At 40.2% G+C, this 21,363-nt stretch overlaps 1 protein-coding gene across 3 annotated transcripts in view; it reads left to right on the top strand.

Annotated features, from left to right (window-relative positions):
* The window catches only part of col12a1a (collagen, type XII, alpha 1a), a 67,321-nt gene that overhangs the window by 10,704 nt on the left and 35,254 nt on the right, over positions 1–21,363 (top strand). For 2 of the 3 annotated variants that reach the window (XM_041811974.1, XM_041811976.1), the window contains exons 11-30: positions 97–375; positions 479–754; positions 839–1,111; positions 7,504–7,773; positions 9,931–10,197; positions 10,386–10,578; positions 10,664–10,785; positions 12,365–12,514; positions 12,619–12,738; positions 12,826–12,990; positions 13,082–13,228; positions 14,377–14,516; positions 15,225–15,354; positions 16,074–16,219; positions 16,827–16,956; positions 18,627–18,763; positions 19,893–20,022; positions 20,116–20,255; positions 20,517–20,649; positions 20,814–20,846. In XM_041811974.1, the coding sequence (XP_041667908.1) occupies positions 97–375; positions 479–754; positions 839–1,111; positions 7,504–7,773; positions 9,931–10,197; positions 10,386–10,578; positions 10,664–10,785; positions 12,365–12,514; positions 12,619–12,738; positions 12,826–12,990; positions 13,082–13,228; positions 14,377–14,516; positions 15,225–15,354; positions 16,074–16,219; positions 16,827–16,956; positions 18,627–18,763; positions 19,893–20,022; positions 20,116–20,255; positions 20,517–20,649; positions 20,814–20,846 (3,381 nt within the window). The remainder of the gene's footprint in view (positions 1–96; positions 376–478; positions 755–838; positions 1,112–7,503; positions 7,774–9,930; positions 10,198–10,385; positions 10,579–10,663; positions 10,786–12,364; positions 12,515–12,618; positions 12,739–12,825; positions 12,991–13,081; positions 13,229–14,376; positions 14,517–15,224; positions 15,355–16,073; positions 16,220–16,826; positions 16,957–18,626; positions 18,764–19,892; positions 20,023–20,115; positions 20,256–20,516; positions 20,650–20,813; positions 20,847–21,363) is intronic. The other variant, XM_041811975.1, reaches the window with a different exon arrangement.

Below are 21,363 nucleotides of genomic sequence, written 5' to 3'. Positions count from 1 at the left end.
TATACAATTTCTTAAGCCCATAAAAGTATTGATATTCAACTTTTCATATATTTGGGCATTTGGCAGAATTCTCAACAAAGAATCTTATATTTTCAGGTCTGCTTCCACCCACTAACTTGGTGTTCTCTGAGGTTACCTCCCGAAGCTTCCGTACCTCCTGGACACCTCCTGCTGCTAATGCCCTGTCTTACCTGGTGCGTTACCGCAAGGCTGAAGATGTCACTGAAGACTACGTTACCCTCGCAGTGCCTGGTGATACCACAACAGCCGTCTTGCTCCGACTTTATCCCCTCACTACATATGAGGTCAATGTGATTTCACAATATGACAAAGGAGACAGTTTCCCGTTGATAGGGGAAGAGACCACCCTAGAAGGTAAGAGACACATTCTTAAACCAAGCCAAAAGTTGCAACAATTTGTTCCTATTTAGGATCAAACTGGCTTTGTTTTGGATCTAATTTTTCTTTCCTTTTTCAGAACAAGGATCTGTTCGAAACCTTCGAGTTTCAGAAGAGACAACTGACAGTTTCAGGGTGTCATGGGAAGCTGCTCCAGGCTCGGTGGTAAGGTATCGCTTGTCCTATATCCCACTGAGTGGTGGTGGGGAAAATCTTGAGGCTCAAACCATTGGACCAGAGACTACCATAGTTCTCCAGGAGCTTTTCCCTCTTACTACCTACCGAGTGTCTGTGTCTGCTGAGTATCCTACAGGCATGGGGGATGACATGCAAACAGATGGCACCACCAAGGAAGGTAAGCATGAAATGTTTCAGGAAGTTTTGTGGAACTTGTCTTTGCATTGGATATTGATAACTAATCTATTACTCTTTCTTTCAGTCCGTGGTTCTCCTCGTGACCTTCGGGTCTTTGATGAGACGACATCCACAATGAAACTGGCATGGCAAGCTGCTCCAGGAAATGTCCTTCAGTACCGCATCGCCTTTAAACCTGCTGAAGGAGGCGAAAAGAAGGAGATATCTGTCAAGGGAGATACAACTGAGGCTTTGCTGAAGAACCTCCAACCAGCAACTGAATATGAACTTTTTGTTAGTGCTCGCTACTCCTCTGGTATGGGCGATCCTCTTCTGGGTACAGGAACGACCCTGGAAGGTAAGGAAGAACGCTGTTATCACTGATATTTGCTTTAAAACCTTTCACACTGGTCTCTTTAGTCTCAAGGCCAGTGGCTACTACTGTTTGCAGTTTCTATGATATACTAAAGCAGCTCAAAGATAAGACAAGAGCATTTGTTGTTTTTATCATTAGTGGTTAATCAAGTTTGTAAGATGATGCTACCAAAATTAAATAAGCTGTCTTCCTCTTAGTCTACTCAAGAGTGTAACATCCAGTATTTCTCACGGATGACTACATCAGAATTAAGGAAGTTTAGCTTTTACTTTGCAAGGTTGGTTGGGTATATGGGCTGTGGTTGCAGGGCAAGAGACAGGAATGTGGCACTTGCTTTATTTCTTTTGGCACAGAGTGTATGTAAAAGTGGCTTTGCCGCCCTGAAGGCAAGTGAGATGGAAATGGGTGGGGGATGCTTGTAAACCTTGAAAACTTATGGAGTGGCTTGGAACAGACTTGGACAGCCATATGGCTCCCTAGTAATACCTTTACATCTTTGACTGTCTGAGACATAGAAAGTATTGTATTACAGTGGCTTTTAAGAGAAATGAGCGATATTTGACAATAGAAACTACCACTTTAAGAGCAGATCAGCTGAAAATATAAATTGGAACTCTCAAGAAAAAGATAAATGTCAGTGGTTTGTTATCTTTCCTCTGTCTATGGATTATAGTTTTATAGATGGGGCAGAGAGGTTATTTCAAAGCAGTGCTGTTGATGTTGAAAGGTTAGAGAGATGTGTATCGTGTTTTATTATGAAAGCTACACACAAATAGACTAATACAAAAAGCCTAGTTGGGACAAGTGTGGCTAGCCTGACAGTGAAGCGTTAGAACCAAATATTGTTCTGGATAAATCTCCAATAGCCATGCCTTGGCACTAGAATGAAAACTCGTTTGCCTTATTGCTCACAAAAAGGCTGTGAGCTTTAAGTGTGTTAGCTTTAGAAGTGGGAGAATGAGTCTCCCAAATACAGTTGGCTTGGTCTGTCCCACTCTACTTCTTTCTGAGCGACCCAGCACTTGGTACGTTGGTCATTGTTTGCTGGCAAAGACAATTTGATTGATGGTGATAATGAGAGGTCTCGTGTTAACGATTGTTTCTTGCTGATGTTGATAAATGAAAAAAAAAAGTTCCTTAGCATTGCATGGCAGCACCTTCATTAAATTGGACTTGAAGCACTTTGTGGCACCTGCTGATGTTGTCTCCTCCTGTCTAGATCTTTGCTTTTGTCGTACTTAATCTCATGTGAACGTTGCTTTGGACAAAAGCATCTGCTAAATGACATTATCACGTTGTACCTTTGGCTGCTGTCTTTAACCATGTCTGCATATTGCTCTGATTAAAATGGTTTCATCTTTTAAGAGCAGTTCTATGCCTGGGACACATCAAATCTATACTATTTATCAAGATCTCTATAGAGGAGCGTTTATGTTGATGTCCTGTAGTAGTGAAGTCGTCACTACTGGGCAGGTCTGCCCGCAAAACTGTCTGGGCCCCTGACAAACCCAGTCAATGGGCCCTCCCCAGTTGTGATTTATTGATGGTATCACTGTGTGTTGGATCAGTAGCTTTGGTGCTAACATGCATCCCGGCTAACAGTTACCCAATTTTGGAGCTAAAGAGAGTGTCAAACATACTGGGTTCTGATGTTGAAATAATTTGTTTTAGCCATTTTTAACCACTTTTTAGGCCCATTTTTGACATTTAACTCATTTTTGCTCTTTTTAAAATCCTATTTCATCACTTTTGCTGGCCATTTATTACCTCTTTCACCCATATGCCTCTTTTTAACAACTTTTCTCCACTTTTTCTGCCTGTTTTTGCCACTTTTAACCAATTTGCCCACTTCACCCTGTTTTGCATCTGGTAACCCTATTTTTGCCACACTTAACCCCTTCTTTATCCATGTTCTATTCCCATTTTGGCCCCTTTTGATTGCTTCTCACTACTTGTTACGTTTATTTTTGCTAATTTAAACTTACTTTTTGCCACTTGTAACCCCTTTCCACCACTTTTAGGGCCCATTTTTGCCACTTTTGTTGCCACTCTTAACCCAGTTTTTTCCACTTTGTGCTCAGCTTGGGCTTTTTGGTTGTAATTATTTCAAATATTTCCCTTAAAGTTGTCTCAACTTCTTCTTTATTTTCTGGCATCCTGACATATATGCACATCATGGCTTAGCTATGAAGTTCCTTGGTACTTAGTGTGTTCACAATATTGTATACTGTACACAGTGTCTTGCAGAACATATAAACCCATCCACCGGGTTTAAAAATCAACACATTTCTACTGATTGATTCAAGACTGGGATATTATGAATCTATTTTCTTGTCTTTTCCACTTCTACCTCATTTTTTTCCATTCCCACACTAACCAAAAAGCTTGGTTGTGGTGTTAGAATTTGTTTCCACATGTCGATTCTGTGCTGTCATCAACCAGACACCCCCACAGGAAAGTGCTCCATGACAAAGCACTTTGTTTAGCAAGCTCCATTAAGCTGTCATGACGTCAGCATGCCTCAACACTGATCTCATTGTTTGGAGTGTCACTCACTTTGAGTGACCCTCTCTGTGAAGTCCATGTAGGCGAGAACTGGAAGAGAGTGGCCTGCACAAAGCCCTCCCTTGTGGCCAACGGTGAATGGTAGCATATACAGGAGCCCTGAATAGGACGGTTTTAACATCTCAGAATGACTCAGAAGAAGGAAAGAAAGGTGTCATAGCAAATGCTTGGATGAATGTTGCACATGTGGAAATTCTAAACAAACAGGGCAAAATTGTTTTCTTCAGGATAGAGTGTTTTATCCGACATGTGGAAGATGTTACCTTAGGGGACCTTGAAAGCTGTCTGAGCTGTCTGGTCACAGTGAGAACTGTCTGTTCATTTTCCTCCGGGGTGGGGCAAAGGACAGGCAGAGACAGAGAGAGAGTGCAAAAAATAGTAGAATAAGGGTTACTTCAAAGATTATGTGAACTACAATGCTTCAGGGTGGCCTGGTGGATAAAAAGCTCCACCCATAACTGAGAGGTCAAATACTCAACCCCTGAAGCAGCCATTGTATCGAATCCTCAAATAATTAACCAGTTGCATGACCCAACAAATGATTCCTAACGTGCCTGCAGGACCTTTTCTTAATCTTTAACTTGAAGAGAAGCTCTTCACCAGGTGAAACTGTCACATCTTGGTTTGATTTTCTATGAAACTGATGCCTTGAAGAGATTTTAGGCTGACGCAGGCTGCTCCATTTGCACTCCCAGACTGTTTTTCCCCACCTCTGTTAAGGTCCTTTGAGGTAAAAGGACAGAGACAGGCAACTTTGGCACATAGACACTGACGGCTTCATCTTTGTGGCTCTGATGTATGCGTAAGCGAACCAAAAGCAATAAAGTAAGGAAGTTTAAAACCTGGTGCCAGTGCTGAGATGGCACTCTGTAGTAACGATGTATTTCCTGCATTCATTTCTAAGGAGTTTGCAGAGAAAGTTTGATCCTTTTACACAGTTTCTGTCTACTTTTTTACTCTAAAAACCAAATAGCTGTTCCAAGGCTGTGACCCAAGATAGACAGTCGCCTAATGCTGTCAGATCTCAGCCACAGAAAATCATTATAGTTATTTTCCCAGCATGAGCTTGTCGTGTTTTTATGTGATTTCTATCGCCTTCAGGCATTATTCTAATAGGTGCAGCCATTTGTATTTTCAAGCTAAGACATCTTTGGCTGCAGATGTGAAGGTAATGCCAGCACATGGCCTGGAGTGAATCTCTCAGATGATCCACAGTTATGTCACATGTGGTTTTCTCTAAAAGAGGGTGAGGCTGTGAACTTGTGATCTGGACTTGTCAAATATTTTAATTTGAGAGTACTCTTCTGCTTTAAGGGTGGGAATTAGTTTGGGAGCTGAGAGGAAGATCCTGAATGTTTTTATTAGCAACAAATTATGTGGTTTTACAGATGAGGATGAAATTATTAATCCCTCTATGAAAATTTCAGTTTTCCCCAAGCATTTTCAAAAAGCTGTTGAACAGAGCAAGAAATTTTTAACACATTTATTTCCAAACATCCTAGCTTTATTTTGGATGCTTTTGCACATGGAACAAATTAATGTGATTTAGCTCTATAATGCTTAAAGCATGCAAAAGCAAGATAAAACTGAAGCTTATATTCCAATTTACACACAATATAAAAAATTGAATAAGGGTTTTGAGCTGTCACTTAAAAAAGCATTGTGGCAAAAACAAAAGAAATCTGTCTAGACTTGAGAAAAATAATTGTTGCTGCTCAAGAAGGAGGGAAAGATCGAAGGATCATTCCCAGGTGTCAAAAACTGGAGTGAGAAGAATCATCAAGGAATTCAAAGAGAGCCACATAGTACAGAGCAAACCTGACAAAGGTAGGAAGAGAATGCTTTCAAAGACTCTGGAAAGAAAACTAGTGAGAGATGTGTCTAAAGGCCCCAGAACAACTGCCAAGACATGAGTGAATGACTTAGCTATGTCAGGAATTGTAGTCTCAAAGAAGACAACCACTAGAGTCCTGCACAGGAATGGAGTGAGAGGTTGCAGACAAAGAAAAACTCCACTTCTGCAGAAGAGAAACCTTCAAGCCAGATGGAAGTATACTAAGGACAACATCGAGAAAGATTCTGCATACTTGTAGCATGTCCTTTGGTCAGATGAGATGAAACTAGAGTGCTTTGGCCATAGAGATGTTGCTTACGTTTGGAGAAAGAAGGGAGAGGCGTATAACCCAAAGAACACCATCCCTCAAGCAGTCATCAGCAAAGCTGGGTCTGGGTAGTTTTTAGTTTTTGTGAAGGTATTTTTTTTCTTTATGCAAATAAAATAATGTAAGAATCCAAAATAAACCTAGGATGTTTGAAAAGCTGTGTTAAAATTAAACAGCGCTTGGGACATACTGGAAGAAAACTGAAATTTTCATGGGGAGGCTAATAATTTTGTCCTGATCTGTATATTTATACAACCACTCCAATTCCCCTCTGTCATTGATTGTTTCAGCCATACAGTTACGTATCAGTGTGCTGGATGTTGAATATTGGGTTAATGCTTATAAAAAATGCAAACTGGAGTTTTTGCAAGGCCTGTAGACCATGTGTTTAATGTATGAGTGCTTTGTGTCGCCCCTTCTCTTTACCCGATTGGTGAGTACTGATGAAAAGCGAGCCACTGTCTGCAGAAGTCATTATCTTGTGATCCTTTCGTCCTTGATTCACACACAGACGGAAAAGTCAGTCAAGGTTATCCTCTGCTCTTGGCAAAGATAGCCCGTCTGATGGATTGATTTGGGTTTTTATAAGTGGCCCACGCTGTTTTCATGGTCCTCCAAAATCTGGAACTCTTCATTAGTCAGTCGCTGTTTCTACTCATTTCTCTTCACATCCTCTGCTCTCAAGGTGTGTTTTGCTCTGCTTGGTGTCCATGGCTGCTCCTGTTCAGATTGGTTTTCTGTTCGTCTTATGGACTCATCTGTCTACATATAGATGCAGTGACTGGAGGTTCTGCTCTACGGTTGATCAACAGTTGAGATTTATCATGCTTTGCTCCTGTGGTTGATTTGTGATGCATCTGCTGAGGTTTGATGAGGGATGTTTAAGATAGACCACCCTGCTGCACTTTTCTCCCTGTAATTATTTTGCCATTAGGTACTGGCATGCAGGGGCTTAGGGGCTTGAGTAAGGATCAGGATCCCAGAGGTTGTGTGGGAGGCTGGTTTGTCCTGGTTCCTCTGAATGGCAGCCAGACCGGAGTGATGAGAGTCCATCGCTCTATGGGCATCCCTCTCAGCCAAGCATGTGCTGGCTGTGGGTCATGAAACACCACCACAAATTCCCTCTACTGTATTTCTTTCCCTTTTTTCCTTTCAGAAGGTCTCTTGGGAAAAGTGTGGGACGGAGGGAGAGGGAGAGCGCAACATCTGCATTTGTAGAAAACGCACTTTTGTGGATCAGGTTTCGTCTGTTTCTATGGAAAATTAGAGTGCTGCCTGGAGAGGCACTGAGGATATGTGATTTGTGATTAGTTTTGCAGAGATTTTTTGCAACAGTCTGTAATTATGAAGGGAAGAATCAGCTCAGTCAAATGGATTCTAAGGGGTTAAAACAGAGACATATGAGCCATTGATGGTGATTTATCATCTGGATTTCTTTGTGTTTCACTGCTTGTGTCTTGTCCACTTTCTCAAAACTCCTGATAGCTGTGCTGGAAGTCGATACCATGTGTTCAAAACATGTTTGTGCCTCAGTACTAACACAGTGTAGTCCAACTACAGAAAAAAAGAAAAAAAAATTAAGGACAAGAAGTAGCCTGCAGTGCTGCTTCTTTTCCATTAACGCTGTTCCTTCTTGTAACTCCACAGAGCTTGGTTCACCCAGAGACTTGGTAACAAGCGACGTCACTGAGAGCAGTTTTGCTGTGTCCTGGACCGCGGCCCCAGGTAACGTTCGTCAATATCGGATCAGGTGGAAGTCTCAGTTCACTGACGAGGAGGGGGAAAAGACAATCCCAGGAGACACAACAGCCACAGTTCTGGATGGACTCACCCCAGAAACACGTTATCAGGTCTCTGTGTTTGCAGCCTACGGCCATGGACAGGGTCAGCCTTTAGTTGGAGAGGAAACCACAGATGGTAAGCCACTTTAGCTGCTATAACACTTCCTCGAAGTTCTGCATAGCTTAGACTCAGAAGCCACAAATTTTGTCCTTATGCTCTATGACCACTCAGGGCTCTTTTTAAGAGTGTGTGTAACTTTTGAGAAAATCTTCTTTAATGCCAAGAATGCAGTTCTAGACGTTCCTGTTATAAACACATCCCAGGCCTTAAAGTTTAATTTGCCTGTTGAGTTGGAGAACAAATTTGGGGGATCATGACTGAGGAATATAGGCTAGTGACGCAGGCTGGAGAATGGTCCAGGAAACACAGGTTAGCTGTGAAAGCCGTTTTTGGATGTAAAGTAGAAATGGAGATCTGTCAGCGACACTTACCTCTCTGTTTGATTTTCTTGAACTAAAAGATAACGTCATAGCTGTTGGCATTCGCCTGAGCCATCAAGAGTGTGGACTCTTAGCGTGCACATCTGTAAGACTGTTCGTGTTATATGCATGTTCAAAGGTGATGTAATGTCCAGCACACCTGCGCTGGTTTTTCATGGGAGATGCAGGGCAGATAGAGGCTGGCCTCTCCCTTGTTAGACTACACTCATGCTCAGATGAGAAAAGCACATTGAGTGGAAACAGTAGGGAGGGAATTTGTCCACCAGTAGTGAAATGGAAATATATTGCCAACCATAATTAGTATTTATTGATTCTGGCAGGAAAGAGAGCAGCATATATGCACTCCAAACACAACCATGAGGCAGCTTGTAGTCTTAAATGTTCACATTTCTCATTCCTTCCTTCACATTGCTCCCACTATCTGTTGTTCTTTTTGCGTGCTCTCTACACAAATCACGGGTCTCTTTGGGCTGAGCCACACACGGCAAACTTGGATGCACTGTTTTTTTTCCGTTCATAAAAATTCTCCCTCTGAAGTCGGGCACTCTGAATATTTTCCTCTGCTCGTTTTGAGCATCTGAAAATTCTCACTTGCCCTTCCTGCTCTGAAAATAAAAAACAGTCTATGGATGCCTGATGGAAAATAAGATATATGGCTTTGCTCAGACTCGCAACACCAGTTTTAAACCTGGCCCCCAAACTCATCTACTAAACATGATTAATCATTTAAACTTGGGCCTGCTTAATATAGACCTCTGTAAATCTGAAATATTTAGGTAGGTGTGTATCCACATGCATGTAGGTATGTGTCTACCAGAGGTAGAAAAAGTATGTGATTATTGTACTTTAGTAAAAGCACCCTGTTAAAATTTACTTCAGTAAAAGTTCTGGTCTATAAACCCACTCATGTAAAAGTAAAAAGTATTAAATCTAATGTGTACTTCAAGTACTGAGTAGCTACTGAGAAGTTATTTAGCAAAATATGATCTTTCCTTATTGGCAAGAACAACAAGAGAATTTATCTCCGATCAGATTGCTCAGGTAAAGTTAAACCTCCATAATAAAGGAACAGCAAAATTGACAGTGGTGATTAAACTTATATATAGTTAAAGAAATAGAAAAGTTATACTGCACTTTTGAAAGAAATATTTTACAGTATAACAGTGCCGTGGTAAGTCTGTTGTAAAGTATGCTCTGTGCATCCTTCAGGAGTATCTAAAGTCACTGAAGTAGCTCTAACTTAGTGGATAACTTAATTCATGGTGCAAATGTGTCTCACATCAAAAGCAATGATGAACAAAAGAATCCCAGCAGGAATCAGCTGTTTGGGATTTGACATGAAATCACTCTTTCTCTATGTGCTACTGTGTTGTCAACAGAGGTGGAAAAGTACATGAGTCTAGTACTGAAGTACAAGCACAGCACTGGTTACAACTTACTTACGTAGAAGTAAAAGTAAGGATTCAAAATGCACTCAAAGAAGTAAAAGTACCCCCCCAAAAAAACTACGTAATTACGGTCATTTGAGTAAATGTAACTTTTCACCTCTGGTGTCTGCACACATGTTGAAACTGAGCAGATATCTGGAAGAGAGACTTTGAGGTAGCAAGCTTGCATTTGCTTACTTCACTTAGTAAGCTGCTTATATTTCCAAAGCTATACTGGAAACTTGGGTTCAAAAGCACACATATGTACAAATTCTCATTTGAACAAGGCCCAAAAGCTACATTTCTCTCAGACTATAAATTCATCATTTCTCCTCTCTTAATGTTTTTTTTTTCCTTCTTTGCAGTCTCAGCAGCTGGCAGAACAATTGTAGTCTCTGAGGAGACAGAGAAGAGCATGAAGGTGACATGGCAACCAGCACCTGGAAATGTAGTCAACTACCGTGTTACCTACAAACCGAAGGTTGGAGGACGGCAGCTAGCAACTAAAGTTCCTGGTGGCACAACCTCCACTATACTGAGACGCCTTACTCCCCTCACCACCTATGAGATCACTGTTTTGCCTGTTTACCGTTCTGGAGAGGGCAAAGCAAGGCAAGGAGAAGGAACTACATGTACGTCATTCTATTATGCATCTTTTCTGTTTTTGTCACCAATTTTAGAATAGATTTATTTATCAATTATAGATGATATCACATTGTATTATATTCCCAGTTAAATTGCACTTTTATCCTGATTTGGTACATTTTTATAAAGTTTAGTCTTTAGTTCATAATCTACTCATTTTCTCTCCTTTGCCTAGTGACACCTTACAAAGGTCCCAGGAACCTCCAGACTTCAGAACCTTCAAGGACCAGTTTCCGTGTAACCTGGGACCATGCCCCTGGTGATGTAAAGGGATACAAAGTCACTTTCCACCCAGTAGGAGAAGAAAGAGATCTGGGAGAACTTTTAGTTGGCCCCTTTGACAACACTGTGGTACTTGAGGAGCTGAGGTGTGTCTTCAGACTGATACTTCCATGACTCAGCGTATTATGTGATAGAAAAATCTGAAAATCTTTTCTTTTTTTTGGCTGACAGAGCTGCTACCAAATACAGTGTGAATGTGTTTGGTGTGTTTGATGGAGGAGAGAGTATGCCTTTGGCTGGAGAGGAGAAAACGACTCTCTCTGATGATCCTGGTCCTCAGATTTATATGCCAGGTAAATCTTTTACTAAAAACATGAATACATAAAAAGAGTAAAATATTAAAAAGGTAGGATGTTTTACCTTGAGGTAGTTTTAGTTAGAGTTTTAGTTAGTTAGTTAGTTAGTTAGTTTTAGTTTGCTTTTTATGCCTGTCAGTGCAGTGTCTCCAATATGTTATGTCTCTGGGACACAACAGTCAAACACTGAGACTGCATCACATTGTAAATCTTTAATAAGGGATATACACTGTAAACTCATGCCTCATAAAAAGCAGAAGAGTTTATCTGAATGCCTTTCCTCAAAGTTAATTGTTACAAAGAAATGACAGATAGAATTGCTTTTCCAGCTGGCTGCCCTTTTCTTGCTTTCTTTATTTTGTCACTTTGGACTTCCGCTTTTATTTCCACTCCTAGTCAGCCAGTGTAGATTTAAACCATTTGCGTATAATGTGTTTGCAGTTATAAAATGTTTTTACTGCTTTGTGAGTCAGAGCGTGATGGGCAGGCAAGTGTGAGAAGAGGAAAAATGTTGTGTTTGCTGGAAGGAACTGTAAAGGTCAGTTTGACCACTCAGCTGCAGGTCTGGTCCTAATAAGGAGGCAGATTCAGCAGACACAGAAGATAAAAGAGACGAGGTGAGAGACTCTCACCCTCCCATGTACAGTCTACTGACTACAGGCCAGTTTTCTGAAACTACAGGGAAAAAAAAACTTTAGTTTACTAAGAATGATCTGAGCATACATTTTTCCCTTTCACATTTTCCCCCAAGTGAACAAGTAGAAACTCAAGATTTCATTCTTCCTTTTTTTCCTGTTAGGAAATACCGTGTGTTAGCTGACATATTTCTGTACCACTGCAGACTTTCATTGTAGTCTTCTCCATCTGGGAGCAGGGCTAGAAGCTTGACAGCTGGCTGTCTGTAAAAGTGGATAGGGTTTTCTATTTAAGCAAACAATCTGTAAATCAAATATGTAAACTTGTTTTCAGTTATAGACAGTAGCAGTTAGTGTAACATCTGCCTTTCTCCAGTGCACATCTGCAGCTCTCTTTTAGGTACCCGAGGATTAAAAGCTCTCCTTGTCATCACAGAGTTGTTTTGGAAAACAGGATCTGAATATTACCTTGTATCTCTGGAGGGCACAGTTATCTCTCCGTTGGAGGCCTTTGATATGTCACAGGCCATTACGGGTGTGCTCTCCTGATTTGCCCCTGAGATTCATGGACTCAAAAATGGAACAACTGTCAGAAACGCTGCCTCGACATGCCAGAAGGAAGAATATGATCATTCAAACACCTGGAAAACAAATGTTCTCTTATTTAAAATGTTATGTTTTACCCTGTACTTTGTAATATGTTGTTTTTTTTAACTGGGATGAGTTGTGATACAAAGCTTGTAATGAACTTTTATGCTGCATAATTCTTGTCTTTTACTTTCCTTTACCTCCTCCGCCTCTTTCAGCACCTCTTTCATTATTACAATCAACCACACACATCTGTTTCTGCACATGATAGTTTGACATCATCTTTTTAAAAATAAATTTAAGTTTAGATTGTCAGCTTTACCCTATTAATACTGAAATTTGTGCCCTAACAGATGTACAGTGTAGGACCACCGCACAGGCTGACATTGTGCTGCTGGTGGATGGATCCTGGAGTATTGGACGTCTCAACTTCAAGACCATTCGTGCCTTCATTGCCCGTATGGTGGGAGTCTTTGACATTGGGCCTGACAGGGTCCAAATTGGTGAGTCCTATTCAAACAAGCAAAAACGAAGTCAACTCATTATCTTGTTTTTGTTAAAAGGTAAAGCAAGTTCATTGTTCTAACACAGTTTCTGGTGTCTCTAGGTCTTGCTCAGTACAGTGGAGATCCAAAAACTGAATGGCACTTGGATGCTCATCGAACCAGGGAGTCCCTCTTGGAGGCTATAACAAACCTGCCATACAAAGGAGGAAACACCCTGACTGGTACATCACTCTGTTTTAATTTTAGCATGTCTGAAGTCTTAGTTCTTGAACAGTTGTAAAATCATGTTTGTGATGTCTTCTTTGCAGGTCTGGCTTTGAACTACATCCTCCAGAACAATTTCAAAGAGAATGTGGGGATGAGGCCAAATGCTAGAAAGATCGGTGTGTTGATCACTGATGGCAAATCTCAGGATGACGTCATTGTCAACTCTCAGGCTTTGCGTGACGAAGGCATTGAGCTGTATGCCATTGGTAAGCTAATATTTGTTGAGCTTTCTCAGAGAAACTTAAAGAATGAAATCATGTCAGGTTCAAAGTCTATGTGACAATTGTCTTCTTTTAGGTGTGAAGAATGCTGATGAGAATGAGTTAAGGTCCATTGCCACCGATCCCGATGAAATCCACATGTACAATGTGGCTGACTTCTCCTTCCTGTTGGACATCGTTGATAACCTCTCTGAAAACCTCTGTAACAGTGTCAAGGGCCCAGGTACCTATGCACTTAGGGCCAGTCCCATTTGTACCCCTTAGCTCTTCCCCTCCCCTTAAAACACAGTGGTAAGGTGAAAACATTCCCCTAAGAAACGAGACACCACTTGCTTGCTGTTACATCATCACATATTGTACACACAGCTGGTGTGTTTACAAAGCAGTGCAACAAGGATACTCTTAAAAACTGGTTCAGTATTACATAGTAGCTAAAACGGATAGACACAAGTTGTCAAGTACTCAACCATCATTACTCCAGTAACGTTTAGTTACTGACACACATTGCACATGCTATTGTAAGCAGCGATATTTCAATTGATTTTGTGTGATTTGTGCTAGAACTCTTGTGGGTTGTCTAACTGAATTCACCTTGCAAAGCAGATGGATTTACCAGACTCCATCTCTGTTGTCAGGCAAATCCATCTTGAAAAGTTTTAATCCACAAGCCGAAACGAACACTGTTCAGACCAATCATCATCATTTGAGGAGAATGAGGCGGCAGCTGTGGGCATGCTTTAGTTGTACTCAAAGCCATTTGCAATGGCTGCCTCCAGTGCGGTGATCAGCTCAGCTATAGCTCTAGTACAACATTAATTTTACCCAATATTAGCTATGTTTACATGGACCACTTAATAGGGGGACACAGACCGACACCGTCTAATTAGCAAAATATCCTCCATTCCAACACAGCTGATAAGGGATGTAACCATAGTGTATAGCCGCTAGGACTTTCAGACAGTTGCATGTCTGGCCAATGTTGGATAGCAATACTAGAAAAAAGCACAATCCAAGCAAGGAAATGAATGCAGATCTGTTTTCCTCCTCTCACAATTTTCTTGCAGTAGGAAGTTATTCTCTCAAAATTAAATTAAAAAGCTGCTTTTGGATATAGTAAGGGAACTCCCCAGAGAGGATGTGGCTTTAGTGTTTCTGAAAGTACTATAATTGGTACAAAGTTGTGCTAGGACATGTGAGTAAACAGAAATGCTTTTATCTATTGCAACATCATTTATCATAAAATCATGATCTTTGCTTCCTATATTATTCATTTGAAATTGATGGTCTTCAACTTTTATGTCTGATATCCATGGAGACATTTTTAATGGCAGTGAGCCATAATGTAGTTCTGTCTTTCCAACATCTAAACAGGAGGTGCACCCGATGCTCCCACTAACCTGGTAACATCAGAGGTGACCCACCAGTCCTTCCGAGCCACCTGGACCGCCCCTGAAGGCCCAGTGGAAAAGTACCGTGTAGAGTATATGACTGTGTCTGGAACCCCACAGCAGGTAAAACTGCTGTGTACAAAATGCAATGCAAACTGTCTGTTTTTTCAGTCAGTTATTCTATCTCTGATACATTTGTAGGAAGAAGAGCATCTCTCTATGTGGATGTTATTGTTTTTAGGATATAATGTGACCTGATTTACTGTTTTTGAAAGAAATGGGAAACTCCACTCAAGCTTCTATTTCCAGCCCCCCTGTTTGCTTTGGCTTCTCACTGTTTAGGTGTCTAATTACATTACGATCTCGCACAGGGCAGAGAAACAAAAACACACAGCTCATAGTTTTGACGATTAGAAAGCAAATAACGACTCTATGATAGCACTGTTGGCAAGCAGGTTTTTGGCTCCTCAATACATGGAGTAGATGCAGTTTTGGTGTCTGAGTCTAATTATGTTAAAAAAAGAAGTTTGTTTTAGTCAAGCTCCCCATGGGTTTGTTTAAGAGTGAACATAGTGGAGGGGTTTTATTATTGTTTATCAATCTAGAATCAAAACATATGCTGAGGGCTTTTAATTGGAAAACCTTTACAAAATGCTGAAGTCAATTGTGTCATTAGATGGTTTTGCTTCTAAATTGGTTATTTTTTTATCAGGAAGTATTCATAGGCACACAAATCCCCTCCAATGAAAGTTTTGTTTCAAAACATACTTCAGAGTCTCACTCTGTTTAACCCCTTTTCTTGCAATATTGAAATGTTCCTCTCTGCCTTAGGTGTTTGTAGATGGGACTGAGACCACAGTTGTTCTCCAGGGCCTCAACCCTTTGACAAAGTACCTGGTCAACGTCTACTCAGTTGTGGGAGAGGAGAGCAGCGAGCCTCTGGATGGAGCTGAGACCACATGTATGTCTTTATTTTATGGCATTCTGGCTTGGTTTCTGCCCAGTATCGTTTGATTTACTCATGAAAATCCAAATATGCCTTAAGTTGAAATGTAAACTACCTTGACTAAGCTATTTGGCTTTGATCACTGAGTGCAAAAAAATAATTATATAATGTTGGAACTGTATACCCTACATCAAAGAGACTTCCACAATATGGAAAACCTGAAAAAATGCAGCTGTCAAAGAGCAAAAGTTTACAATTGAGCAGCCGCCTGACAAAATCATTATACTCCAGTTTTGCTTTGATGGAGAGCAGCTTCTCCATCACAAACTCTCTCAGATCCAGTTGCATAACACCATTTTTATATACTCGCTCATGTGTGGTCTCCATTTGCCGAAAGGCAATCTGTGTATATCCTGTGGCTGCAGAGATATAGCAACAAGTGTTAATTAAACAGTGGCACTTTATGTGATAACTGTAGGCTTTAAGTTTAATTTGAATTCTTTCTGTTTCTTTTAAGATGTTGCTAATTGCCATTTTATTGGTGTTCTCTAGAGCAGCAAAGGTTTAACAGATTTGTATCCTATCAATAAAAGTTTATAGAAAACAAGACTGATTGTTGTGATTGTACAGCATGAATGACAAAGAGCCTGAGAACATCTTTTTGATCTTAATGAAGCATCAAAATATGCACATTTATTGCATTGCCTCTAACATCGGTTTGTTTTGTTGTCTAGTGCCCCTGACTGCTGTGAGGGACATGACCATTTATGATGAACAGACCACTACCATGCGAGTGAGGTGGGAAGGGGTGCAGGGTGCTACCGGCTACATGTTGCTCTACAGCGCCATTAATGCCACTGAGCCCACAGTGGAGCAGGAGGTAAGAATGAAAGATAAAGCCACACATTAAATTATTAAAAGTTCAAGGCAAAATGGAGGAAGGAAATATTATATTACATGATTACAACACAATAACAGGCAAAACACTTTGCTAAGATGAACCTAAAGACAAACAGCCAATCAGTTTGTTTTGACAGATTTGAAAAAAGAACAAATGAGTACATTTACATGTGTTTATAGTTGGACACAGTCCACATGCATGCATTTCTGTGCACCAAACGCCACAAATGTCCAAACACTTCAGCACATTGTCAGCAGTATTTGACAAAATTCAGATGTCTCACATGTGAAAAGACATTTACAAAGCCACCAGTGTGTGCCCGACCATTCAGCACACAAGGGAAAACACAGAGGATCGTTGTTAGTCACAAAGGGGTGGGCGCACCATGAGTTCAGACTGCCAAGGAAACATCATCATTTGTTTATGAGGTGTCAAACCCAGTGGGTCAAAACCAGAATCAGCAGATGTGCTGCAACCAAAATATTTTTCCCACCAAATGTCTTTTGTCTATGTCACTGCGGAGTTCCTGTCATCTCCTTCTTCTCCTCTGACGTTCTGTTATTTATTTGGTCTGGTCCCTTTGCAGGTTAGAGTTGGCGGGGATACAACTGATGTCCAGCTGGTGAAGTTACTCCCCAACACGGCCTACACGCTCTCCCTGTTTGCCCTGTATGGAGAGTCAGCTAGTGAACCTCTGACCAAGCAAGGAGTCACATGTATGTAGATGTAAATCAGAAGTAGTAATTTCATAAAAAATATATATTTAATTCATCAGATGTATTGCTTATTGTTCACACTTGATTAGTAAACACAGTTACTACTCGGTTACTCAGTTACACAGTTACTCTGATGACCAAAAAAGTGTCAGAACCCAGAACTTTCATTTAACAAGCACCTTAGCCCTGCTTTATGTGAAATATCCTGCACTGTCTCTTACTGTGAGAAGGCTCGCTGTGGTAAAAGTCTTACCTTATATGCACATTTGCACTCACTAATCTACTAACTGTAACTTAAATCACTGCAGTTAAATGCCTGACCTCATATGCATATTTGCAATAATTAATCTACTTACCGTACTAATAACACTTAATCTATCTACTGTACTCAAATGCTGCAAGTAATTAATCTTTTCACTGTAACTCAAATGCTGTAAGAAGGCCCTCTGTGGTAATTGCCTCACCTTATATGCATATTTTCACTAATTAATCTACCTTCCCAACTTAAACTAATTTAAACTTTTAACTGTACTTGAATGCTGCAAGTAATTAATCTATTCATTGTAACTCAAATTCTATAAGAAGGCTCTCTGTGGTAAAATGCCTCAACTCATATGCATATTTGCACATATTAATCTACTTACTGTTCTAACAATCTATCTACCATACTCAAATGCTGCAGGCAATGTATCTACTTACTGTAATTCAAATGCTATAAGAAGGCTTACTGTTGTAAAATGCCTCACCTTATTTGCACATTTGCAGTCACTAATCTGTTAACTGTAACATAAATTACTTTGTTTAAATACTTCATCTCATATTTATATTTGCACTGATTAATCTACTTACCATAATAATTACTAATTTAATCTGTCTACCTTACTCAAATGCTTTAAGAAGTCTTTCTGTGGTAAAATCTGTAAGAATGTCTCACCTCATATGTATATTTGCACTGATTAATCTACTTTTCGTACTAAACAGTAATTTAATCTATCTACCATATGTAGATGCTGAATGTTATTACTCTATTCTCTTTAACTCAAATGCTGTAAGAGGGCTCTCTGTGGTACAGTGCCTCACTTTGTATGCACATTGTGTGTGTGTGTGGAGTGGGTGTCTTTACGTTTAAATGTTTCTGTATTGTGTTTTGGATTTATCTCTAATTATGATTTTGTACTACTGATGATTGTATTTGTTTTGTAAGGACCCCCTTGAAAATGAGATGATGCATCTCAAGGGGCTATCCTTGAAATAAATAAACAAACAAAATAAATAAACAAACAAACATTTAACTTTAACTATCTTAAATGATCATATCTACCTCATGAAAATCTGCCCACATCCTTGTGTGTTTTATATTTTGATCATGTCTATTCAGCATCCTTGCGCCCTTTGCACACCTTTAACCCTAACACCTTTAACTATCAAAGCACAGACTTTTATATACAAGAAATTAAATTCACATTTTTTAAAATTTAAATTAATGTTTAGTTTCTGTACGCTGAGAGCAAGGCTAACTGGAGTCAAATTCCTTGTTGCTGAAATTTGTTGCAGAATCGGCTTTATTTGCCTAGCCTATTTGGCCAATAAAGCTGATTCTGATTTTGAATCTGATTATTACATAATCGTAACCCAACCCTAAAACTAACACTTGTCTCTCTGTGTTTCAGTGCCCTTGCCACCTGCCGGTGAGCTGAAAGTGCGTGACATCACCCACAGCACCATGAGGCTTATTTGGGATGCTGCTCCTGGTCCTGTTCGCAAGTACCTAGTCACCTACAAGCCTGAGGATGGAGAACCTAAAGAAGTGAGTTTGATTCAGAAGAAAATGTCAGCAGACTTTATTTTTTATCAGAACCACACTCTGTTTTTTCCTTCAAACTTTCATTGCCTGTAGTCTGCTTGAGAAATTAGAATTTATGGTGATGAATTCCTATCAATATTTTTGACTGATCTCTCAATATATTGGCCGAGACCTTATAATGGAAACTGCAGCAGGCTGGCTGGACATTGGGGAATGTTTTGGAGTCCTATGAAAAGGTTATGAAACTCACAGAACACAGCTTTGCAGGGATTAATGTGAGGTTTTGTTACCGGGGGTTGGACAGATACTTTATGGCTGCATGTCCCCCTTCTGGGAGCTCTTGGACTACAGCAGCAAACTCTGTGGTTTGCCGTTGCTACTTCCTTTGCCATAAATCAGGTTGAGGTGATCCTTAAAGCTTCTCTGATGGAAACACACATGTGAAAGTGACTCAGGGTGCCAAGTTGTGAATGTGAGGAATCAAGTGTGTGGGAAGAGGGAGCTTATTCTACCTAGAAAGTAGCAGATTGTCATGTTCAACCTTATGGATTATGTGATAAAGCCCACAGGGTAGACATTTTCCGATATTCTTTCCAGGTGAAGAGTTTTTGAATGGTTTTATGATCCACCAAGACAAATACAGTGTCCTTTCAGACTTGAAAAACAAATCAAAAGGTGGAAGATCAGACAAACACATGGAAATGTTCAAGCTAATGAGTGTTTAGAATCCCTTGATTGCAATTTTCTGAAATTAACCCAATAAAACTTAATGGGATCAAGAGCAGTAAAACCAGTGGGATGTTACATAGAATTAATCCAGGTGTTTGGTTAGAATATGTTCCTCTTTTGTTGTTTGTTGTGATTGTTGTTGTTCCCATATTCCTCTGAAAACAAGCAGTTTTTATACCTCCAAGTCAAGTTTCCTACTAGTCTTATTAGAAGCACATTCCCGCTTTCGCCAGTATTCCAGGAAACCCGTGCTGTGAATTAACATTTCATGAGTCCTGGCTTAAGAGAAAAAAATTTGAAGTTCTTACAATATGTGAAGTTTTTTTGACATGATTTCCAAGCTTGATATATTTATTGTATGAATTTTATATAATGGCCTCTAAGAAGAATGTTTTGTCTTCAGCTGGAAGTGGGAGGAAGTGTGACCACCAGAGTACTCGACAACCTGGTCTCACAAACTGAGTATGCCCTGGCTGTTACTCCTATGTACGATGAGGGACCTGGTCAGACCATGTTGGGAGAGGGAATCACTGGTAAGAATGAAAACAGTTATTAGATTTGCATAAAATATATTTTCGTTGGCCATTTGTGACTGGGATCATACTTATCCTTCTTCCACTTTGTAGACGTTGTTCCTGCTCCAAAGAACCTGCAATTCTCAGAAGTTACTCAGACCAGCTTCAGAGCAACCTGGGAGCACGGAGCCCCTGATGTCGCTCTGTACCGCATTGGCTGGACTAAGAAAGGAGATGCCAGCTACCAATATGTAAGAGAAAAACAGCTGTCAAAGATGTTTAGAATTTTTATAATTCATGCAGGTATTTCTTGATGGGTCCCACAGAAAGTGATTTGGCCTTTCTTTTTAAAAGTCCTCCAGGAGGTAGTGAGAACATTTAGAAAACAGATTTGGTCACCAATCCAGTTACAATAACTCCAATATGGATCCGGTGTTGCTTTTTTGGTTATTACTGGCTACAACTTTAGCCAAGCACCTTTCTTCACACTGTGCTTGTGTTTTCCTCATCAGGCAATTCTGAACAATGATGAGACAACCCACGTTCTGGAGAACTTGGAGCCAGACACACCCTACGATGTATCTGTCACCGCAATCTATCCAGATGAATCAGAGAGCGAGGACCTGCTGGGCACTGAGCGGACGTGTAAGATACACAACTCACAGCTCTACGATAATGATTCACAGTCATGTTTGCTGTGTAAACTGTTTGACAGAATTAACCTTTTAATTTTAGCTTTCGGAAATATGCCAAGTGAAACTTTCGGCAAAGGGTATGCCCATTATACCTTTCTATTTTTGCCTCTTTAGTGTCCAGGCAAGGTGGTAGTGGTAGTAGCACAGGTAAGTACACTTTAGGTAAAACAAAAGGATGCTTTTTATATCGGTTGCTGAAAGCATGTTCAACCATTGGAAACCGTCATTTCATCATCAAGCAACCCATCCACTGCTCCAATGGTGCTTTACTAGAGCTGACACATGATACATTTATTATGTGTTTGTTTTTCCATTTCTCTGTTTGTTCCATTGTCCATGCCAATCATCCCATTGTCCATGACAATCATCATGTGGCTGTTTCTGAATTTATTCTCTTGCAGTCAAATGTAAAAGAAGAAGGATTTCAACGCTGCATGCCAATGCAAAAAAAGGGGTTTTTTATCCCCTTTTTTAAAAACCTATTCCATCATCCATTTTTCATCATCCATCCTCTATTCATCCATCCATCTCCATTGCATTCATCCATGCATCGATTAGTTCATTCATTTTCATCTTTTCATCAATTCATTGCTGTTCGAGAGAATTCATTGCTGCTTCATAAAAGACAAAATCCAGCAGAGAGATTGTCTTTTCATCTTTAAAA

The sequence above is a fragment of the Cheilinus undulatus genome, linkage group 18, assembly GCF_018320785.1.
Source record: "Cheilinus undulatus linkage group 18, ASM1832078v1, whole genome shotgun sequence".
NCBI classification, from domain to species: Eukaryota; Metazoa; Chordata; class Actinopteri; order Labriformes; family Labridae; genus Cheilinus; species Cheilinus undulatus.
The sequence above is the reverse complement of the archived record's forward strand: the minus strand, read 5'-3'. Positions and strand labels throughout refer to the sequence as shown.